The 23,015-nt window shown below is 38.7% G+C and overlaps 1 protein-coding gene across 2 annotated transcripts; it reads left to right on the top strand.

The window, feature by feature from the left end:
• Nucleotides 1-5,896: 5,896 nt before the first annotated feature.
• On the top strand, nucleotides 5,897-20,943 carry MS4A1 (membrane spanning 4-domains A1). 2 transcript variants are annotated; one of them, XM_032283284.1, is made up of 7 exons: nucleotides 5,897-6,050; nucleotides 12,598-12,772; nucleotides 13,241-13,360; nucleotides 14,527-14,583; nucleotides 16,128-16,364; nucleotides 17,117-17,218; nucleotides 18,413-20,943. In XM_032283284.1, exons 2-7 carry the CDS (start codon nucleotides 12,614-12,616, stop codon nucleotides 18,623-18,625), a joined length of 888 nt encoding a protein of 295 aa, XP_032139175.1. In that variant the 5' UTR covers nucleotides 5,897-6,050; nucleotides 12,598-12,613; the 3' UTR covers nucleotides 18,626-20,943. The 2 variants fall into 2 exon arrangements, with proteins under 2 accessions (XP_032139175.1, XP_032139176.1); XM_032283285.1 differs by lacking the exon at nucleotides 14,527-14,583.
• The last annotated feature ends 2,072 nt before the right edge of the window (nucleotides 20,944-23,015 follow it).

Genomic DNA, 23,015 nt, shown 5'->3' with positions numbered 1-23,015 from the left:
TATTATACCCATTTTACAGAAAAGGAAACTGAGGCACAGAGGGGTTAAGTAATTTGCTCAAGGTCACAAAGTTTGCAATGGCAGAGCCATAATATCAACAGGCAGTTGGCTCCAGAATCCAAGGTCTTAATTCCAATGCCAAGGCAAGTTTGGAAGGCACTACTTTCCTCTGGATTCTCTTAACAGCATCTGCAATCTGCTACAATATTTCACATCCTGTAGCCTATGTAGTATACCACTATAAACTTGTGAAAAGAAAAACAAGGTCTTAGTATTATAAAAACAGTTTTTAATTTATAGAGCACCTAAAAAGTTCTCAAGGACCCCAGGCAATCTCAGATCACACTTTGAGAACCACTACCTTATACAGTATTGCCTCTCACTGGCTGACTACCTTTTAAGTATTAGAGATCTTACCTGTATCATCTCACTTGTCCTGACAGTTCTAATGGTATGTATGTCATTTGTCATAGTCAAAAAAATTGAGACTCAAAGTGGTTAACTTTTCAGAAAGGGAGTATGATTTAGAAAGAGGATTTGAGTCAAGGTCCCTAAATTCAAATCCCATTATCCTATGTTGCTTATGGTATAAAAAACTCAGCAAACCCAAATAAATAAGTAACAGGCTTTCATTTCTGCTATTTACTTGAAGAAGCTTAGGTTCTAGGTACATTTGTGAGAATGAGGGAACACAAAATGGCAGAAAAAAAGCAAGTTTTTTACTTTCAGTGAAGATGAAAAATATTTGGCAACTGAATGGCATACAGATGTGTGAGGCTTAAGATATATTTAAAGATGCAAAGTCTTGGGCTTTTAAGTCAGAACTAGGTTTAAATGTCTTAAAGTCAAAAAATAGTAGATGCAAGTTGTTGTGCTTATACACTGCTGGGGGAATATAAATTAATTCTGCTACTGTAAAAAAGTGATTTGGCAATTTCTCAAAGAACTCAAAGCAGAATTACTAGTCAACCAGCAATCCCATTACTGGGTATATAACCAAAGGAATGTAAGTTGTTCTATCATAAATACATATGCACGTGTATGTTCATTGTAACACTATTTGCAATAGCAAAAACATGGAATCAACCTAAATGCCCATCAACAGCAAACTGGATAAAGAAAATATGGTACATATACATCATGGAATACTATGCAGCCACAAAAAAGAATGAGATAATGTCCTTTGCAGCAACAAAGATGAAGCTGGAGGCCATCATCCTAAGCAAACTAACACAAGAATTTAAAACAAAATACTGCGTGTGTTCTCACTTATAAGTGGGAGCTAAACATCGAGTACATAGGGACACAAAGAAGGGAACAACAGACACTGGAGCCTACTTGAGGGTGGAGGATGGGAGGAGGGTGAGGATCAAAAAACTACCTATTTGGTTACTATGCTTATTACCTGGGTGACAAAATTACCTGTATATCAAGCTTCTGTGATATGCCACTTACTTATATAAAACATCTGCACATGTTCCCCTGAACCTAAAATAAAATTTATTTTTTTAAAGTTAAAATTATTAGAAATAAAGATAGAAGAATTCTTTATGAGGTCAAGGTAGTAAAAAAAATTTCTTAAACAGATCTTAGAATATAAATAGTACCAGAAAGAACTGATACATCCAACTTGGTTGTTATTAAGAATGTTTTATAAGTGTGACAAGAGCAGCTACAAATCAAAGCCTTTAAGTAACACAAATAACCAACAAAAATAAGGTGATATCGAATATATAAAATCCTCCTATACATTTATAGAAAAGTACAACTTGATGAAAAATTACTCCAAAGTCATATGCAGCTGTTTCACAGGAGAAGAAAACAAAGGTTAACATATGAAAAGCATTCAATTTCTTAAGTAATTGTGGAACGAAAGGAACTCTCCTACCACGATGGTATAAGTCTAAATGAAGACAACAACTTTAAAAACTAATTGCCTAGTAAAGGTAAAGATACACATACTTTATCACCCAACTTCCACTGCTAGTTAATATACACAAGAGAAATTCTTTCACATGTGCAACAGAAGACACATACAAATGTTTCCAGGGCAGGACTGTCAACAACACCTCAAATGTCCATGGACAGAGAACAGATCAATTGTGCTACATTCTCTACTGGAGGATCACATATTGGTAAAAATATATTACTTGACATAAATCAACAAAGATGAATTTTACACATTTAATGTTGAGTAAAAGAAAGCAAGTCACATAAGAACACCTTATTAATTCTACCTAAATAATGATTAGAAGACACAAAACCTAAGTAATATGTTGTGTAAAATATAAACACATGTGGAAAGACAAAATAAAATGAAAAGCAAGAGAGTGAAAAACACCAAATTCAGTATAATGGCGAGGTCTGATAAAGAGGGTGGCTTGGGGAAGGATAACATGAGAGCCTTCAACGGTATCAGCGACACTCTTGCATCTCTAATCATGGCTGTGGGTATGTGGTTTTTTGTCTCACTGTTATAAATACTCTATCACTTATTTATTTATAGACAGAGTCTTGCTCTGTCGCCCAGGTTGGAGTGCAGTGGCATGATCTCAGCTCACTGCATCCTCTGCCTCCTGGGTTCAAGTGTTTCTCCTGCCTCAGCCTCCCAAGTAGTTGGGATTACAGGCATGCACTACTATGCTTGGCTAATTTTTGTATTAGAGATGGGGTCTGGCCATATTGACCAGACTGGTCTCTAATTCCTGACCTCAGGTGATCTGCCCACCTTGGTCTTCCAAAGTGCTGGGATTATAGGCATGAGCTACCATGCCTGGTCCATATTATTTAATTTTTGAGAAATATAATTGAGAAAGCAAACTGGCATCATTATTTTCAATAAATTTTTATTATATAATGATATTTTTATAGTCAAAACGTGCAGAAAAATGTTTCTACTACATATCAGTCTCCAATGATAGCATATTTATTAGTACACAAGAGAAAAAAATCTTTTCAATAACTGTGAGGTCAGATAATTGCATTTTGTCTCTTCAGCTATATTCCCACATAACAAAAGCAAATGGAATGATCCGGGAGTCTGCACATGGGAGTACATTAGGCATTTTTCTATCTTCAAACTAACAATAATAAATGTTTTGCCATTTAAAGCTGTGTCACCTGAGCAAATTAATCTTTGTGGGCTTAAAATTTTGAGACTAGAATGTAATAATAACAATACCTACCTAATAGGTTTACAGTGAACCTTAATGAAATATGGAAAGTGATTTTATCAGTGCCTGGAACTTAAAAATCCCTTAGTAAATGGTAGTTTTTAAAATTTATATTTAGATTTTCTTGCTCTCAACATCACTTATTTTATCATTTACCAGCTTTGCAACTTGGGGCTGGCTTCCTCCATTTCCTGAACTTTAGTTTCCACAATTATAAAACAGAATCAATATTATATGTGTTTTAAGACTTTTTTGTGGACAATTCTTCACACATACGCAATTATTTAACTAACATTACCTTCCTAGCTGTTCAAAACGTGAAATAGTCCCTCAGAACAGAAAGATGATCCTATAAAATATAAATTTCTTAAGTACTTGAATTTACATTTTCCTTAGTATGAATTATAAGTGCAGCAATGGGATTTTCTGACCTGTAACCAAGTTCCATTTGCAATTAGATCTTTAGCCTCACCTCTGAGGAACCCTATGTCTCCCTTACCAATTCTCTGACCCCAAAAACCCTCCAATAGCAGATAATTGTGGGTGCCAGGGCCTTGCTGAGCAGTTGGGAACATGGCATAATGTTACTTCCTAATATTGGAGAGCCTGGTGATGATCACCTGGGTGAAAGAAAGAGCCAAACAGAATCATTCTTTCTCAGCACTGACAGGGACACAGCAATCAGAAAAACTGACCCTGTTTTCAAGGGATAAGGAGACAATGGCTAAGTAAGGCAAGGACACAAATGATGATGTAGCTATAGTTTTCATAAAAGAGGATGAGGATTAAAAAAAAAACCTGGAGTGCTAGGACATGCAGGGAATAAAAAGAAAATTCACATCAGGAAAATACTAACTAAATATAAGTTGGAACACTTTATGCAGACTTTAAGAAAGAGATTGTCTTTTGGAAGCAAGGCCACTAGACAATAAAAATAGGCTTAATTCAAAGAGAAATATTTTAAATATGTTATCAACCTAATAAAATATTCTCAAACCTTGGGGGAAGGGTGATGGTGATACATCAAATAAGATGCTACTGACAAATCCAAATTGTAGTGGGAATTTCAACACACTCAAGCACTAAAACATTGATCATTCAAAATCAACAAAGATAAGGTAAACATTTATGTATTAATACAAATTCAAATTCAAGTTTATTTGGGAAGAATCATATACAGAGCCACCTAAGTTATCTTGTTGGCCACAAAGTAGCAAACAGCCTGGGGAAAAACAGGGCTCAAACAGAGAAAAGGATGCAAAAGACCAGGTTGTGCAGCCACAACTCAAGCCCCTTTGCTGTCGTACATTTGCCAAGTCCTGACTCTCTTCGCATGTCAACTTAAATGAAGGCACATGCCTCTAACCACCCCATCAGCCTGGACTCAAACCTCAGGTTTCACAATCATCCTCAGCTCAGACCCTAGGTAATGGCCACCCCATCACCAACCACCCAAGCATTTCAGCAGGTATAGACCCTCAATTAGAATGTTAAATGGATGCTGGATCTTCTGTCCCCACTCTCCTTCCCTCTACAGCATTTCTGAGAGGTGACTAAGTGGCTTTTACTTGAATATTCTTGAAGACAGTAAATTGTCTATTCAAATGGTAGCCAGTTCTTCTAATGAACCATTCCAGTGATTAGGAAAAAAAAAAGGGTGGCATATTTCTTAATATCACACCACAATCAGCCTCCCCAGAATGACTTCTACCTAGTGGATCTAACTGTATGGTTCCAAATTGTCTTAAATTTAAAAAGACCGAAAGAGAAAGAGAGGAGAGATGAAAGAGAGAGACAGGAATGAACCTCGAATTAGGCAACAGAGATGCCTGCCATATTTCATCCTTTTAGATTAAATGAACAAATAGTTACCTAACTACAGCTGGGTCTCTAAAAAAAATAAAGCAATGAACAAGGAAATTAAAATGTAATTAGAAATCCAACATATGAACATAAAAGTTAAATATTGCAGGGGGAGATAGATGACAACATCTATGGGCAAAACTTTGATTCACTTCCCAAGTATCTAGACTCTCCTGATACCACCACCTTCTTCCATTTCCCCACTTGATCTTGTACTGGGCTTCATGACCCTGAAGCTCCAGGCTAGTCTAAAAAGAGAGGAAGGGACACAAGGGAACTAGACAGATGGTAGAAAAAGGTGGGTTCAGAGGTAAAAGTGCTATTTCAATTTACATCTCCAAATATGAAGACTAATTCTTGCTCTGAGTGACTGGGTACACGTTCTATGGCACTAAAGTGTATTTTTAGGCCATTTCTGCCAAATCTGACACAAGATACAGACATGGTTCATCAGAAATCTGAGTATGAGCAAATGAGGACACTATTTGGAGACCCCTAAGTACAGTGCTCCCTAGTGTACAGGCTCCGTGATTCTTGAATCTCTGCATGGATGCCCCCTCCCCACCTACTCAGCCCTAAAAGTGAGGCAAGAAGGTAAAAGTCAGTGCTAACAGCCCATCTTTGGCCAACTTCTAGACTCTTTCTTGTCCTTAGGGACCCACCATCCACACCTGCTTATAGGGTGGGGGCTGCAGAAGTTATCTAATTAAGGTAGCATGAACCAGGCCAGGCAGTCCCCTGGGGCCTTTTTCAAGAAGTGAAACCTGGTAAGGCAGAAACTTTTTTTTCACCTCCTTCAACTTTGGTTAAGTGTTAAACCAAAGTAACTGGAGCGAAGCTCAAGGTCGCGGAAGCCACTGATTTCCTGTCACCTGGTATCTATCAGCGATTTCATCCCCAGGCCTGGACTATCTCACTCACCCTCCCAGTGTGCTTGAGGTACTAGCAGCACCCACTGAACTCCGCCGCCAGCATCCAAGTCAGCCCTTGAGATTTGAGGCCTTGGAGACGCAGGTAAGGAATCAATTTGTTTTCTCTAAATGACTTAAAGGAGGTGATGGATAAGGTATAGAATGGTTTTGAAGGCTGGAGGTTCTTGGTTTTAATTCTAGAGTTTCCCTAGTCAGGCTTCCTAATAGTTCTATGACTTAAGGAGGGGTGACTGTATCAAGACTTGCTGCCCACTCACTCCTCTAACCACTCTCCCTCTCTACAATTACCCTGTGCAGTCAACTGTGAATCATTCCACAAAAGTAGTAGATTGCAACATACAGGTTAAATCATGGTTTCTAAACCGTTGGAGGTCTTCCGCTTACAAGCCACATAACTTGAGTAAATTGCTAAACCTCTAAAGCCTCAGCTTTCTCATCTGTAAAATGGGGGCAATGGTAATACCCATTGCATTATGAAAATTATAACTAAAATCCAGAATCCCTTAGGCCTTCCCAATACCAAATGAGAAAACAATCAGTGATAGCCATAATGAAAAAAAACTCCATTCCTCTTTCCTTAAATGCTTTTGTCTACATTAAATGTAAATACATCTAGATGTATAGGTGGCTTTACAGGTTCACATTTTCTGGAGATTTGTGGACACCAAGTTGAGCACAAAATCCTTCCTCAAATCTATTACATCGGAAACAAAGAGTGAGAGGGGGCACTGGAGACTGGAGATGGGAGAGAGCTCTAATGAAAGAAAAGAAGGATTGATTTTAATCATGTCATTACTGTTTCCTGAACCCACTATATAAGTGATTTCCTTTCCCTGTTTCCCATATAATGGCTTAATCTCACGGAGAATCTGGTGAAAAGAAATTTTCAATCTAGCATTGTGAACATTCGTGTGTGTGTGTGTGTTGTTTGTTTGTTAATTTTTTAGTAGAGAGGAGGTTTTGCCATGTTGGCCAGGCTGATCTCAAGCTCCCAACCTCAGGTGATCCGCCTGCCTCAGCTTCTCAAAGTGCTGGGATTACTGGCATAAGCCACCACACCTGGCCATTGTAAGCATTTGTAAACCTGCCCTAAGGAAGTAGCTTGATGTTCAGTTTAACATTACCGAGCTCATAGTACATAGAAAACAGGTTCCTTATGCAAGTCTAGTAGAATGCAGGATTCTCTGAAGAAAGTAGTTGGTGTGTAGCAAGGTAAGCAAAGAGCTGGGAGCTCTGAAGAATTCCTTGCAATCAGGCTAAGAAGCTAAGGCAGGCGGATCACCTGAGCTTGGGAATCTGAGACCAGCCTGGCCAACATGGCAAAACATCCTCTCCACTAAAATACAGGAATGCCCTCAAGTGATATGAATATCTAACAAGAGTTGGACTGAAAGTAAAGAGAGAGGGAGAAGGAGCACTTCAAAGTTGAGAGGATTCAGGGAAGAAGGTAGAGAACATGTCTAAACCAGTGGCTCTGATGGAAATGGTGGGATCTGAGCTTGGAAAGTCATACAGGACTGAATTCCAAAGGCCTTGAGGGGTCAGATGGAGGGTTTCTCTGGTAGGCAATGACAAGCCAGCAAAGGAGTTCAAGCTCAGGAAGAGCATCACTCAAAGCAGTGATCAGGAGCTTGACATAGCAACCTCGTGGACAGTGGATTAGAAAAGAAAAAGACTGAAGGCAGAAAAGCAAAAGTTGTGTGCTTAATCATGAATGGAAATGAGAAACTCACAGGTGTCACTGGATATAGAAGAAAGACCCACGTGCAATATGCGTTGCAGAGGTAGAAATGGTGTGACTTGACCACTGACTGACCAATAGCCAAGATGAAGATGGACTGAGAGATGATGGAGCTGATGTGAAATGTGGTCCCAACTATCTAAGCCTGGGTGGCAGGGGAAACAAATAACACAATCTGAAGGAACGAGGACTGAGAAAAGACCACTGACTTCGCAGCACAGTCCTCAAAGAGCAGTTTCAGTCCAGTGGCTGGCGGAAACTAGTTGCAAAGCATTGAAGAGTGAGTGGGTGGTGAGGAGGTGGGGAAAGAGAGTGGGTAGCAGCTTTGAAGATGCTGTGGTGAAGAAAAAGGGAGCCTGGGCAGTGGCTAAGGACATTGCTAGATTAAAAGAAGAGGGCTTTGGGATTCAGGGACGCTGTCGTACATTTTAGTCATAAAACGAGTATTTAGCACCTTATCAATTGCAAATTATCTCATTTTCCTAAAATGATACTTTGAAATGGGGAAGGCAACTATTATCCTAAACTTAAACCACAAGAGGAGCAAGCAAGAGAGCTGGGACTAACTCTGTCTGCTACGTATTGTCAGAAATTGAGAGACTGAAGGTGCAAAGAAGTAATTTCTTAGAAAGGCTAACAGCTTGGTGGACTGAGAAGGGCTGAAAAGCACAGAGGGAAGGGAAGTAACAGCATTCTTCCTGAGAAATAAGTACACAGGAGGCCAGAAAGGATAAAAATGCAAAGGTATTTTGAGTGGCAAGGAAAGAAGGCGAGGTAACAAAAGTGAGGCAGTTTTAAACTTCTCGGCATACGATGGTACTAGTGGACATAAAAGTCTGTTCACACCAAAACCCATAAAGGCTGTGAGATTCTTCTTCAGTGGATGCACATGAAAACAAGGGTGCCTTTAAAAATGCTAAAAAAAAAAAAAAAAAAACATTTGCAGGAGCTAGTTTGAGTAATTAAATGGGGTACTGAGTGATAACCTGAGTCCTGATTTTAATATCCATTCTGATTTTGGCACCAGCAAATGTAAAATCTCATTGTTACCATATTTTGGTGAATGTGGTCCATAACCCCTACTAATCTACCAACTAATCTTTGAGCATAGCTGTGCATTGGGCACCAAGTCATTGTGAACAATTTATTTTAATGATAAGGCAAAACTGTGTGAGTCTACAATTTCCATAGGAGGATGTGGGCTAGTTTTATGCATTTATAAATTCTCATGAAATGAAAGTTTTTCATTAGAACTAAACATATAAATTGATTTATGGCATTGAATGCCATAAATCAATTTATATATTTACCTCATATATATATATATGATATATATATATGACAGAGCAATAGTTTCCATAAAAAATAAAAAATAGAGAAAACACTCATGTTTTTGTTTATAAACTATTTCACACAAATATTTAAGGCTTGTAGAAATATAGTTGCCATCATGAGATACCATTTTAACAGAGAAATAAAATATCTCACACATACACATACACACACACACACACACACACACACACACACACACACACACACAGCCCTCATGGTCATTCTTGCCATTAGTCACAACAGGCACAGCCCAGGTAGAATTGGATTACAGAAAAGGTTTCTCTCACCAATAATATAGACACAGCTTTCATCAAGCAGTTGATGAATAAAATGAAATTAAAACAATGGCGATCCAATCATCTTCTTCAGTTCAAACAATTACAATCTTTGCATTTTAGTTATCTTCATTAAAATTACCCCTCTGGGACGGAGTGTAGTAACTCCCAGCTCATTCTATTCTTACCATAGGACCTTGGGAAAAATAACCTCTCTGAACCTCCATTTCCACATCTGCAAAAAGTAGTCAAATGCCTACTTAGGATGGTGTTGAGTGAATTGGCAATACCATATACAGGATCCCTAGTATAGTAGGTTCTCAGTAAACAACTATAATTATCTGGACTCACCTATGGTACAGCAGAAAAAGCATCAACATCAGAGACATGGTGACTGCCTTCTAACTTGGCTCTGTTGCTAAGTGTGAGGTCTTTACCAAGGCAGGTTCTAAACCCAGACTGCAGTTTCCTCATTTGTGAAATGAACAGAATGGTTTCTGAGGTTTGCACTAGCTCTAGAAATCCTACCTAGTGACCAGAATCGGTCTGCAAACTCTTTAGTGAGCTATATGAAAATATTTCTTTTTGTTAGCAGTCTTGCAGCGTGGCTTGTGGTACAAAGCAGATCCCCAGGACCATGTGACATCTGGCTATCTAGGTCGGGGCAAAATCAAGTGAGAAACAACCAAAGTTTCTTGTCTTCCCTCTAGCCCATGCCCCAAACAGATAATAATTTTCAATTAATTTATAGTTATTCAGATAGTGCATATATTGGAAGGAGAAAAGAGGAGTTCATAAGGGAAAGGCTGAATTCCTGTTTCTCACAGTAGACAAAGCAGCCTGATACCCTGGATTCCTCATTTGAGTGATTCAAGTCTTCATTTTAAATCTTTACTGGCTAGGCATGGTGGCTCACAGCTATAATCCTAACATTTTGGGAGGTGGAGGCGGGCAGATTGCTTGAGTCCAGGAGTTCAAGACCAGCCTGGGAAACATGGCAAGACTCCATCTCTACAAAAAATATAAAAATTATTTGGTGTGATAGCACTTGCCCGTGGTCCCAGCTACTGCTGAGGCTGAGGCAGAACGATCACCTGAGCCCAGGAGGTGGAGGCTGCGGTGAGCTGTTATCATGCCACTGCACTGCAGCCTGGGTGACAGAGCGAGACCCTATAATGGAAACAAACAAATAAATAAATATTTACTAATTATCTAAATTGGAACAAGTAACCTAACTTTTCCATGCCCTTGTTTCCCCTTCTATAAAACAGAGGTGATGGTTGACCCCTTGCCTATCTTATAAGGCTCAGATGAGATGCCATGTGTAAAATTTACTTCTAACTCTAAAGTAGGTATAAATGTGAGTGACTACTAGCTGCCTGTTTTATAGCACACCTGCAGCCACTCAGCTCTGATTGACTACAGTAAGATACACTTCAGCCTGTGGTCTAATGGCTGGGATGTGGCACTGGCTTCAGTAAGATATGTGACTTGGATAGACAGTCTTGATTTCTAAGACATCTTACGTGACTTACAATCAATAAAGACAAGATCAAAGGTGTGTCCCCAAAAGAGGGATTTTCAGATTCCAGGAAAGACCCAATAGAGTCCACATAAGTGGGTGACATACACAAGTGAATACTAAGGATACCCAAGATGAAGATTGAACAGGATCTTAAAATGTCTGAGCTGGAAAGGACCTTGTTCATTGACTTCTCACTTCAGAAATGAATAAATCATGAAAACTGATAAACAGTATTTACCACACTCTTCTTTTGTAAAAGGCACAATTGCATACGTTAACTTATTTATGTCTTGCAGCATCTCAGAGAGGGGTGCTGTTCTTTACAGAAGGATAAAATAGAAATGAATGCTCAGTAAGGTACAAAGAAGAACAAGAATAGCAACAAAAATAACTATTCCAACATGGGTTCCTTGCATACATTTATTTTTTCAGTAATATTTATTAAGAAGTAACTAAATTCAAGGATTATTTTAGATACTGAAAAAGAAAGAACAAAATCTCTACTTTAATGGAACTTTCATTCTATGGGGAAAGAGAGACAATAGGCACGTAAATAAATAAGGTAATTTCCCACAGTGATCAATGCCATGAAGCAAATAAAATAGGATTTTGTAAAAAGGAGCAAATAGGAGTACAGGTTATAGACTGAGGGTTCAAGGTAGCTTCTCTAGGAGCTGACATTTGGGCTACGCCTGAACAAAAAGCCACTAGCCATGCACAGACCATGAGCCCAGTTCAATGTTATAGCAGCCCACGAGAATTATGATTCCCACTTTACAGTTGAACCTGAGGCCCAGAGAATTTAAAGAACTTGCCCAACATCTCAGAGAAAATAGAGGAATCACTATTTAAACCTAGGCAATCTGACTCAGGAGGCCACAATCTTACGACATTAGAAAGCCTTAGAGAGCCTTTTTTTTTTTTTTTTTTTTTTTTTTGAGATGGAGTCTCGCTCTGTTGCCCAGACTGGAATGCAGTGGCACGATCTCAGCTCACACTGCAACCTCTGCCTCCTGGGTTCAAGCGATTTTCCTGCCTTAGCCTCCTGAGTAGCTGGGATCACAGGTGTGTACCAACACGCCTGGCTAATTTTGGTATTTTTAGTAGAGACAGGGTTTCACCATGTTAGCCAGGCTGGTCTTGAACTCATGACCTCAGGTGGTCCGCCTGCCTCGGCTTCCCGAAGTGCTGGGATTACAGGCATGAGCCACTGTGCCCAGACTAGAGAGCCTTCTTGATGTGACTTGCACAAGGTGGCAGAGTTAGAGACAGAGGGAGGCCTGGAATCGACCCCTCCTGCTTCTACATATTGTCCTCACGATACTCTGCAGTGTTGCCTCTAGCCCATCATAATGGACAAAGGCAGATAAGCAGAAGGACAAGTCCACAGAAAATACATTTTCCAATATTAAAGCGTAAGAAAGCATCCAGGAATAAGAAACAAAGAGGACACACAGTCATATATGCAAGCTGTTCTCTACGAAGATAAAGTATGCCCCAAACCCTGTTGCCAAGAACACTGGCAGGGACTCCTGGGTCCGTATGTTCTTGCCTAAGGTAACCCCTCCACACCCTTTCTCAGAACTCAGCAGTAGGCCTTGCCTCAGAGCTGACGTCCCACAGAAGAGGCCATGTCTATCCTCAATGACACTTATGGAGGAAACGCTGAGAAGCATTCAGCTGCATGACACAAGGAAAATTGCCAAAAATCTTGTTCTTGCTTTCCTCACTTTGCTATTTGTTTTATTTTTAGGAGTTTTGAGAGCAAAATGACAACACCCAGAAATTCAGTAAATGGGACTTTTCCAGCAGAGCCAATGAAAGGCCCTATTGCTACACAACCTGGTCGAAAACCAATCCTCGGGAGGATGTCTTCACTGATGGGCCCCACACAAAGCTTCTTCTTGAGAGAATCTAAGGCTTTGGGGGTAAGTCAGTTGCCTTCAATGCCTCATGTCGTAGGGATTCTCTGGCCAACAGAAGCTGATGCTGTAGGTCACATACAGAATTCAATCCAACTTGAAGAACTGGGATCCAACTTGATGTGTTCTTTATGTCTACCACAGTGGGCCAAATCAGGGTTGCATCAGAGGGGTTATCACCTGGATCACCTCTGGGTGATCTTAGGTCACCTTGTGGATTGGGGGCTTGTATATTTAGGGGTCTCCAATCCCAGTCCATTTCCAGAATCCCGGGCATACCTGCTCCCTGGAAATGTCACTTGTAGTTGAGGAAACAGATTCAAACAAGAAAAATACAGAATTCTTGGCACCTCCACTGGTTCCTTTAGGTATTCCTCATAGCTCCAAGTCAGGAGCCAGGGCTTCCAACCTTGGCTTTCCCTGACAGCAGTGATGCTTTCAGCTCATCTATCACTGCCTTTCTTCTTTCCCCAGGCTGTCCAGATTATGAATGGGCTCTTCCACATTGCCCTGGGGGGTCTTCTGATGATCCCAACAGGGGTATATGCACCCATCTGTGTGACTGTGTGGTATCCTCTCTGGGGAGGCATTATGGTGAGTAAATGAATGGCAGTCATTTGGGAAATTGTGCAAGAAAAAACGTTAAAAGGCTCCACAGGGATATGCCAGATTATTTCTGTGTTGAGGGAAATATATGAGTAGGAAATATTATTGGGTTAAAGTAATTAAGAAGAGAGGTTGACCAAATTGAGTATAAATCCCACCATGGTTGAGAGTCAGTGGTCCTGTTTCATGTGAATTCAGGGAAAGACGCTCTGCAAGGATCTCACAGGGACTGTCCAAAGCAAGAGCTCTCCAAAGGCAGTTCTGGTGGGGAGGGTGGCGCTAGACATTTGGACTAGCTAGCAAGATGTTTTGGAAAGCAAGAGTGGGCAGGAGCATCCACTTCCTCCCATCTACTCCTTCTTCCCTACAATTCTGTTTAGTTACTGTGGTACCTGGTGAAATTTGTCCCATCTCAAATCAATCTCATTTTGTTTATCAACAGAGCAGCACTCTTTTGGCTGTTTTAGGTACATGCTTTCCAAATCTGTAACGCTGTCTGGGTGCGGCACATAGGACAGTGATGTATATTTCCCCATGACACTTTTCATAGTTGCCACTATAAAGATAAGTCCAGCATTAAAATGTTCCAAACAAGTAGGGATGGGTTAGAACAAGAGTTTCCTCCATTCTACAGCCTGAACGTGAGAAAAGGAAGATGAGCAATAATCATCATCATTTCCTGTAACAGCCAATGTTTTAATGGAGTGCCTGTGCCATTCAGGTCAACTATTGCCCTCTCTACCAATTCACCCGTCAGAGGGCATCAGAGTCATCTAAGTCACTGTGAACCCAAAGGGCAGCTCCACAAATTAAAAACAAAGAAAAACTAAAAATAAAACTTTTAAGTTCATGGTGTGGGTATTAATTGATTAGTAAATATGAGTTCTGTCTCATTGGTCTTATTATATTCCTAGTCACAGCTCCCCAGATGATGGAGCAAAAGGCATGAATTGAGTGTTACTGAGCCTGAATAAAGGAGAAACATGACTGTCAAATAATGAATAAACCTGATAAAAATGGGTGGATAGTTGTGTGAAAGCTGCTGAAAGTACAGGCTTCTGACCAGTTATCAATGTTAAAAAGTGATCTCCCCCTCTCTTCTTTCTCCTGCTTTGCCCACCTCCTCTCCAACTCCCCCACCTCTCTTTTTACAGTATATTATTTCCGGATCACTCCTGGCGGCAACGGAGAAAAACTCCAGGAAGAGTTTGGCAAGTAACCGTATGTCCTTCTTTCCCATGTGTCATAGAAGTACCTATTTTCTTGGTCAAAAACTGAAAGGCTTAAAGAGCCGAGGTGACACAGACTCTCAGCCCGTAAAGCAAAGACCCTCCATGATGTTACTGTAATTTTATTCATGAAAACCTTACAAGTGAGGTCTATCTGAAGGATGTTCATGGAAACAGAACTAAAAGCAGATCCATGAAACCTGTTCCTACAGTCTTATGTTAAATGTTGTGTGAAAAGAATAGACCTCTCTGAAAGCCCTATAATTTCTCCCAGACCACCATTTAGGAAAATCATCCGATCAATGTCATGACTGATTCAAATTCTAGCAATTTTGGGGGTATAACATGGAACAAGTCAGTTTACCTCTATGTACCTCTGAGTTTTCACCTATAAAGCAAGAGTAACAGTCCTTGCTACCATGTGACCTCACAATGGAAAAGAAATGCAGTAGTGTGTGTGATGGTGCTTCAGAGGCTATAAGGTGCTACACTGTGGTCTTGCTCATAAAACCCCTAGGGACTCGTCTACATCCAGAAGAAACTGGCCTTCAGAGCTGCCGATGCTGTATGGATGAAAAGGGCTTACCAGCAAGTTTGCTCCCCAAAAAATCCTCCCCCAACACTGTCTCTTACTTACTAAACTGAGTCACTTTTATAATCAATGAGGGAATGCATGGATGAAGGTGGTTCCTCTCTTAAAGTGGTCTGACAAATTCAGTTTTGGGGGAAAAAATTTTATAAAAATCAAATTATTCTCCAGATACAGCCAGACCTACTGACTTGCCATGGGTAGGCCACAGAGCCAGGAATGAAATATGTGTAGCATAAAATAATAACCAATAATCCCGTACCATTATGGTACTTGTCAATATAGTTTCCTGTTTCAACCTTTTATTGTCCCTGTAAGGTAAAACATCTACACTGATATTCTCTTACCTATGTTACTCAAAGACATCAGCCCTAATTGTATTTTGTAAGATGACTGACTGGGGCTGATTGCAGCCTACGTCAGCAGGAGTAGGTGTTGTTACTGTTGTTGTTTCTGCCTTTTATTTCCATGTATTTGATAGTACAGATCTAGAGGGTTCTATCTGAACCTTCCCAACCTGTACTTCACAATGCCATCCCACTGAAGTGTGATACAAGAACCTTCTTCTCTCTCTTCCCTCTACCTATGTATGAAGGAAGATAATAAACCGGATCATATTTATCTTCACCTATTCAACAAATATTTATTGAATGCCTACTAGGATGGTGGCAGTGGCAGTGAAGGAAGTGCAAGGATACGAGATACAGAATCAAGGGTTACTCCTAGAATTTTTGCTTTTATAAAGTGAATGTATGGTAATGGCATAAAATGATTTTATTTTATAGTGACAAAGAGGCTAAAAACAACTGAGAGAACTTCAGTATATTTAGTTGTAGTTGCTTTGTGAGTCAGGGGAGTGGCACCTGGAATTCCTTCCCAGATTATGTTTTCCAAACGAAAATCAAACCTAATTAATAAATCTCTGTCTCCATTTCAGGTCAAAGGAAAAATGATAATGAATTCATTGAGCCTCTTTGCTGCCATTTCTGGAATGATTCTTTCAATCATGGACATACTTAATATTAAACTTTCCCATTTTTTAAAAATGGAGAGTCTGAATCTTATTAGAGCTTACACACCAACTATTAACATATACAACTGTGAACCAGTTAATCCCTCTGAGAAAAACTCTCCATCTATGCAATACTGTTACAGCATACAAACTCTGTTCTTGGTAAGTGTGAAATTGGATTTATTTCCAGGGAGGAAGGATGACTTGTTTATGATGAGAATTAACTCTGGATCCAGACCACCTGAGTTTCCTAGTTACTGCCTATGTAGTTTTGGGCAAGCATTTTAACCACATTCTGCCTCAATTTCTTCAATGGTAAAATGAGGATGGTAACACTATCTAATAGTGTTGTTCTGAGGAATAAGTCAGTTAATATATGCAAAGCATTTAGAACAGTGCCTGGTACACAGAAGTGCTATACAGGCATTGGTTTTAACATTAATTATTGTCAGCAACATTAATGGCATTAATATTTGTCATTGTTTTGATTAAGTAAGATTACCATAGAAGAAATACCTAAGATATTATGAATATCTTTTGCCCAAGGACTTCTAAATGTAGAGTTTAAAGGAGACAAAAAAAAATGCATTTTCCAAGGATAAAGAGGTCTCCTTGGCATGATGCCAACAACCTAAGGCTGAATACAATTTAATTTGAGAATTCTTCAACTGATTATTTATACCTTATCTTCTATCAGCAATACACATTAACCATCTGTTGTGTGCCGAAAGTTGTGCTAAGAGTTAGGGTTATAAGGATGCTGTCTCCTGTACTAGTAGTTCTCACAGCTAGTCATTACTTGTCTAAAGAATTGATCTCTGAATCATTCAATTATAGTCAACAATAACTTAATACCAATAATGTTCTTTGTGCCATTATTACATTTTCACCCTCATTCTTCTGTTGTTTTTCAGGGGATTTTGTCAGTGATGCTGATCTTTGCCTTCTTCCAGGAGCTTGTAATAGCTGGCATTGTTGAGAATGAATGGAAAAGAATGTGCTCCAGACCCAAATCTGTAAGTGGTAGGCCCTCTGGCCACAACCTTCCTCTAGAAAATCCACCTCCACAAAAGATCATTTATGGAGAATGTAATCTGATGAGACTTTGAAACTAGGAGCTTGATTTTTTTTTTTAAATGGTCTTGGTATATTTCTGGAAAGCAAATAATATCAATAGTATGGAAAGATGCCTTGAAATTTGAAATAAGTCTGTAGTTATAGCCTACAGTTCTACATTCTACATTTTTGTTTGTTTTGAGATGGAGTCTCACTCTGTCACCCAGGCTGGAGTGCAAGGGCGCAATCTTGGCTCACTGCAACCTCCACCTCCAAGGTTCAAGCGATTCTCTCACCTCAGCCTCCTGAGTAGCTGGAATTACAGTCACCCACCATCATAGCTGGCTAATTTTTATATTTTTGTAGAAACGGGGTTTCACCGTGTTGGTCAGGCTGGTCTTGAACTCCTGACCTCAGGTGATCCTCCTGCCTGGGCCACCCAAAGTGCTGGGATTACAGGCGTGAGCCACCACGCCCGGCTTCTGTGTGTCTTCTTACTAACCGTCCCTGCTGCTTGACTTCAGGCTTCCATCCTGATTTCATGATTCCGTATTAATATGTAAAAGCAAAATGGTTGAAGGTTGAAGGCTGACTAAAGTCACTAGTTCTTTTATTTCAGTATTCCCCCTTCCTTCCTTTTCACCTAATGCCTCTTCCAAAACAGTAAGTTAAGGGGCTCCACAAATGGGAAATAAAAAGATACCAATAATACATCTATTACTAACTGCTTCAGAACCAGACTGTTAGATTAATAGAATTTAGAAATCATCACTAATTCCTTCATTTTGCATTTAAAGAAAAATAGTATCAAAGAAAGAAAATTATTCTCCCAGAGTTATAATCACTAAAGGCAAATCAGAACTAAAATCTAAATTCCTCTATTACTGCAATGTTCTTTTCCAAATACCATGTGGTAATTCCAGGCACTGTGGTAAATGTCTACTGCCCTTGAAGATTTACTCAGACTTGAGTTTTAATAAGTGACTTGATGAGGATTTAAGCACCAGAGAAATGAATCCTGGCATTTAAAGGCATATAATAAACTACACAAGTAGCATAGAAACCAGGAGGTACTTGATAAATGTTTGTAGAGATTGTTGACAAAGGTGCCAATGGTAAAAGGTAAGAATACTTTGTTTAATTTTGTGTTCTAGAACATAGTTCTCCTGTCAGCTGAAGAAAAAAAAGAACAGGCTATTGAAATAAAAGAAGTGGTTGAGCTAACTGAAACATCTTCCCAACCAAAGAATGAAGAAGACATTGAAATTATTCCAATCCAAGAGGAAGAAGAAGAAATGGAAACAAACTTTCCAGAACCTCCCCAAGATCAGGAATCCTCACCAATAGAAAATGACAGCTCTCCTTAAGTGATTTCTTCTGTTTGCTGTTTCCTTTTTTAAACATTAGTGTTCATAGCTTCCAAGAGACATGCTGACTTTCATTTCTTGAGGTACTCTGCACACACCCTCCACTTCTTCATCTGGCCTTTGCATGGAGTGCCCATAGCTCTTTCTCTCTCACATTCAGAGAATGCAGCCATTGCAGCAGCTTGCATTGTCATAATTATTCTTTTGTGCAACTTTCTTACATTGAAGAAAGGCAGAATGAGTACTTTGGAATGTGATTTCCTACTAACCTGTTCCTTGGATAGGTTTTTCAGTAGTAGGTTTTTTGTTTTTTGTTTTGTTTTTTCCATTTTCTCCATCAGCAACCAGGGAGACTCTGCACCTGATAGAAAGGATATATGACTGCTCCATTATATCCCTAAACTATCTTTTTTTCCCCACATATACATGTTTGGTAGAGTCCCTTTTGCATCTTTTTAAGGACAATAAAAAAAATAATAATTAGGAACAATACAGAACCTACTCCATCTATCTTTCTGTGGGGCTGACACTGTGGCATATTCCTAGAGTCACCACACCCCGTGAGGGAAGCTCTAAATGGCCAATACTCATCTGTTTTTAGTAGAAACAGCATAGCTTATGTGTGGACATGTCCCTGCCTTAACTTTTCCTAAGTCCCACTCTAGGCTATTGATTGCATGTCTACCTTCTTTAGCCTTTATGCAAGAAAAGAAAAAAAAATGACCATAGAAAATGCCACAATTAGGTACCCAAATCTCAAATAATAATCAACACTTAGTTGTATTTATAAATTCCAGATGACAATGTATTTCATGAAATAACTTCACTTGATGTTCCATGATCAAGAAAGAATCCCTATCTCTATTTTACAAGTAATTCAAAGAGGTAAAATAACTTGTAAACCAGAAAAGGTAACTTGTCAACAGTCACAACTGGTAATTATGAGAGCCTTGTTTCATAACCAGGTCTTCTTATTCAAATATGATGTGATGTTTGAAATAACCAAATTGTCTCTTCAATGTCTGCATAAACTGTGAGAGCGAAGTCAACAGGTTTTATCAAGAACTTAGTCTGACCAGCACTAAGCAAGCACTAAGAGACACAGAGAATCAGAATCAGATTTTGCCCATGGGGAGAAAAAGGCTGAGATTTTCACCACATTTGGAAAACTACTTGCATCATAAATATATAATTAACTGGTAGTTTGTATAAAGCAGTCACTACGTGCTATAGACATTCTCAGAATATCATACTTGGAAACGATGTAATTAAAATGCCAAATCTGAGGCAATAGCCGCCCTACTTTTCTATTCAGATATACCTTACCTAGTACCTTTCCTAGAAATAATGTTAGCCTGGGGTGAAGTCACTATTATCCATAGTCTATTATTTGGGCATTTGCTACATGATGAGTGCTGCCAGATTGTGGCCAGTAAAGAGACAATGTAATTTTCACTTCCTATGATATTTCTACATTTTTAGAGACTACTAGTGGAAGATATTCTGTATAATTAGAAAAAAAGGAGACAGAACATTTCTGTCTATGTAAAGTTCTCAAAATTCATTCTAAATTAATAAAACTATCTTTGTATTCTTTTCTGCAACAGTTGATTCCAACATGGGTGTTTATCTGTTCTTCTTTACTCTAGGAACATTAGACCATGGGAGGCTCTGACAGCCTTGAGTTCATATTTATATAACCCCAATCTAGGTTTGAAATGTGAGGTGTCGGTTCATCAAATATTCATGTCTATATATTTTAAACATGTTCCCAAAGAAAATCTTCATGGGATAGGTCATTGATAATAGATTCCTTACTCCCAGAACTCCAGGCAAGGACTGGAATATATATGGCAGGTGATTTTGCCTCAAACAAGAGAAGAAGGAAAATGACATGGTAGGAGTAGGCTTGAGAAAAAAATGAAAATCAGAAAATTTTCAAAAAATACAAGGTCTTATTTCTATTTTACTTTTTCTCCACTTCTGAAATATACATGAGGATTCCTCTCCAAACCCATGGTTTCTCTATGAATTTTGAGTCATTTGTATGACCTCAAAATAATTAGTTTTTGCTGACCTTACATAACTTCTTATAATAGGAGACACCTTCAATGTCTATTATTAAAGAAGAATGAAAATTCCTGTGATCTTCTCCCTGATTACCCCTTTGACAATATAGAATCAAATAATAGCATTGGCCAATAGTAAACATGCTTTGCTAAGAAGTGGAAGATACATTCTCTAGCCTCAGTTTTTCCTCTCAATTTGTATTTTTGTAAAAATAATGTTATATCCACAAAGGATATAAACTTTAAAAAAAACAATTGCACTCATTGACTAGGAAGCTGATATAACTTCTTTTCATTTTCTTCTGGTTTTCTTATAATCTTTGTTTATAATAAGGTGATAAATCATCCCAGTTTGTCTGAGTCTGAGGAATTTCCTGGGATACAGGATTTTCAATGTTAAAACTAAGATAGTCCCAGGCAAACAGGATGGTTTTTTACTCAGTTATAACCACTGCATGTTATTTGCTTTTTACATGTAACAGCATATTATAGATTTTTCCTTATTGATACATAATTTCATTAATTTCAACTTAGGATTTCATGAATCAGTATAGATAAATATATCATTCCTCTCTAATTGAATATGTAGGAAATTTCCTTTTCTTTCTTTTTACAAATCACTTTGAGAGCACAGAAATCATGAGCAAGATACATGTTTCCTCTTTTATTCAAAATGTAGCTTTACATTTAAAGTCTTGTCAAAGTCTACCAGTAGGAAGTACTAGCACCTGTTGAAACCCTGAAAATGTATTTTTAATTTCACTTTGACAAGAGAATAGTCAAAGATCCAATACACAGAAATAGTTACTTCAGATTCATTTAGCATGAGTTCATTTATGAAATTTGATTTGTTTTAAATTCTCGATGCATAACCTAAAACACTGACAGAGGGGTTCAAATCTGAAATTTTTCTAGGTTAAGTCTTTCAATCCTTCACTGGGTTTCCTTTTATGCAAAGCCTGATTGTGTTTTCGGAGCTAAAAAGGACCAAGTAGTAAATGAATACGATAGAATCATGTGGTGGCAAAATCAAAGCAAAGTTACAATTATCCTCTATTGACCTCAGCCGACTCAGCAGTTCAAACTGCTAAGCACGAATACCTACGTTGTTTCCTCTTAGAACTTACTATCTGGCTGGAGGAAGAGACATTCGTTCATCAGGTACCTGCTATGGGTAAAGCATTCTGTTATGTATGGAGGGGTAAAAAGATAAGAGAAGCTCTCTGACCTCAAAAATCTTAGTGCCTAATTGAGAATGATATAAGTATGTGTATTAAGAGATAACCAGTAAAGATCCAAGAAAACTCAATGGGAAAAGAACAATCTTTCCAACAAATTGTGGTGGGACAACTGGATAGTCACATGCAAAAGAATAAAATTGGACACCTACCTCACACCATACACAAAAATTTAAATGGAGGCCTAAAGGTAGGAGCTAAAACTATAAAACTCTTAGGAGAAAACGTAGGTATATATTTTGTTACCTTAGAATAGGCAATGAGTTCTTAAATATGACACCAGAAGCACAAGCAACCAAAGAAAAAATATATAACTTTGTTGTTAAAAAAAAAAAAAAGAACAAAACAAAGAAGGAAAAATAGGAGGGAAGGAAGAGAAAAAGAGGGAAAGAAAGGAAATAAAGGAAAGAAAGAAGGACACAACTTTACTCCATACTGTTTGGGCTTTAAGTTTTAGTATATTTTGGACGCCACAGAAGGAATCTAGAATAGGGGTTACCAAATGGATGCACATTAGAATTAAGTGGGAGTTTTCCAAAGCCATGATGCCTAAGCTGAGTCCAGATGTAATTATTAGAATCTCTGGGCTAGCATCAGGCATCGAGATTTTTTAAAGTTCCCCAGATAATTCCAGTTAAATCAAGTCTAGCCTAAAGCTGCCGCTTTACATATTTTAAGGTTGGTCTACAGGTTTTTCTGTACATTGTAAACTGTAACAAGTGGAGGTATAAACAGACCGTAGCCCACACTTCTGCCAATCACTGAGTTTTGATCAATCAAATGTGGTCAACTGTTTGAACCATGTTCAAATAAGGCAAATGCCAATCTGTAACCAATCCAGCTGTTTCCATACCTTATTTCCATTTTCTGTGCATCACTTTTCTTTTTCTGTCCATAAATCTTCTTCCACCCCGTGACTGTGCTGGAGTCTCCAAGCCTATTCTGGCTCGGGAGGCTGCCTGATCTCATGCATTGTTCATTGCTCAATTAAACTCCTTTAAATTTAATTCAGCTGAAGTTCTTTTATCAGTACAGCTGCCATGAAAACTAGTGATTTAAACAATAGCATGCATCCTAGGTTAG

The sequence above is a fragment of the Sapajus apella genome, unplaced genomic scaffold, assembly GCF_009761245.1.
Source record: "Sapajus apella isolate SASKATOON/1434 unplaced genomic scaffold, GSC_monkey_1.0 scaffold14, whole genome shotgun sequence".
NCBI lineage: Eukaryota > Metazoa > Chordata > Mammalia > Primates > Cebidae > Sapajus > Sapajus apella.
The sequence above is the reverse complement of the archived record's forward strand: the minus strand, read 5'-3'. Positions and strand labels throughout refer to the sequence as shown.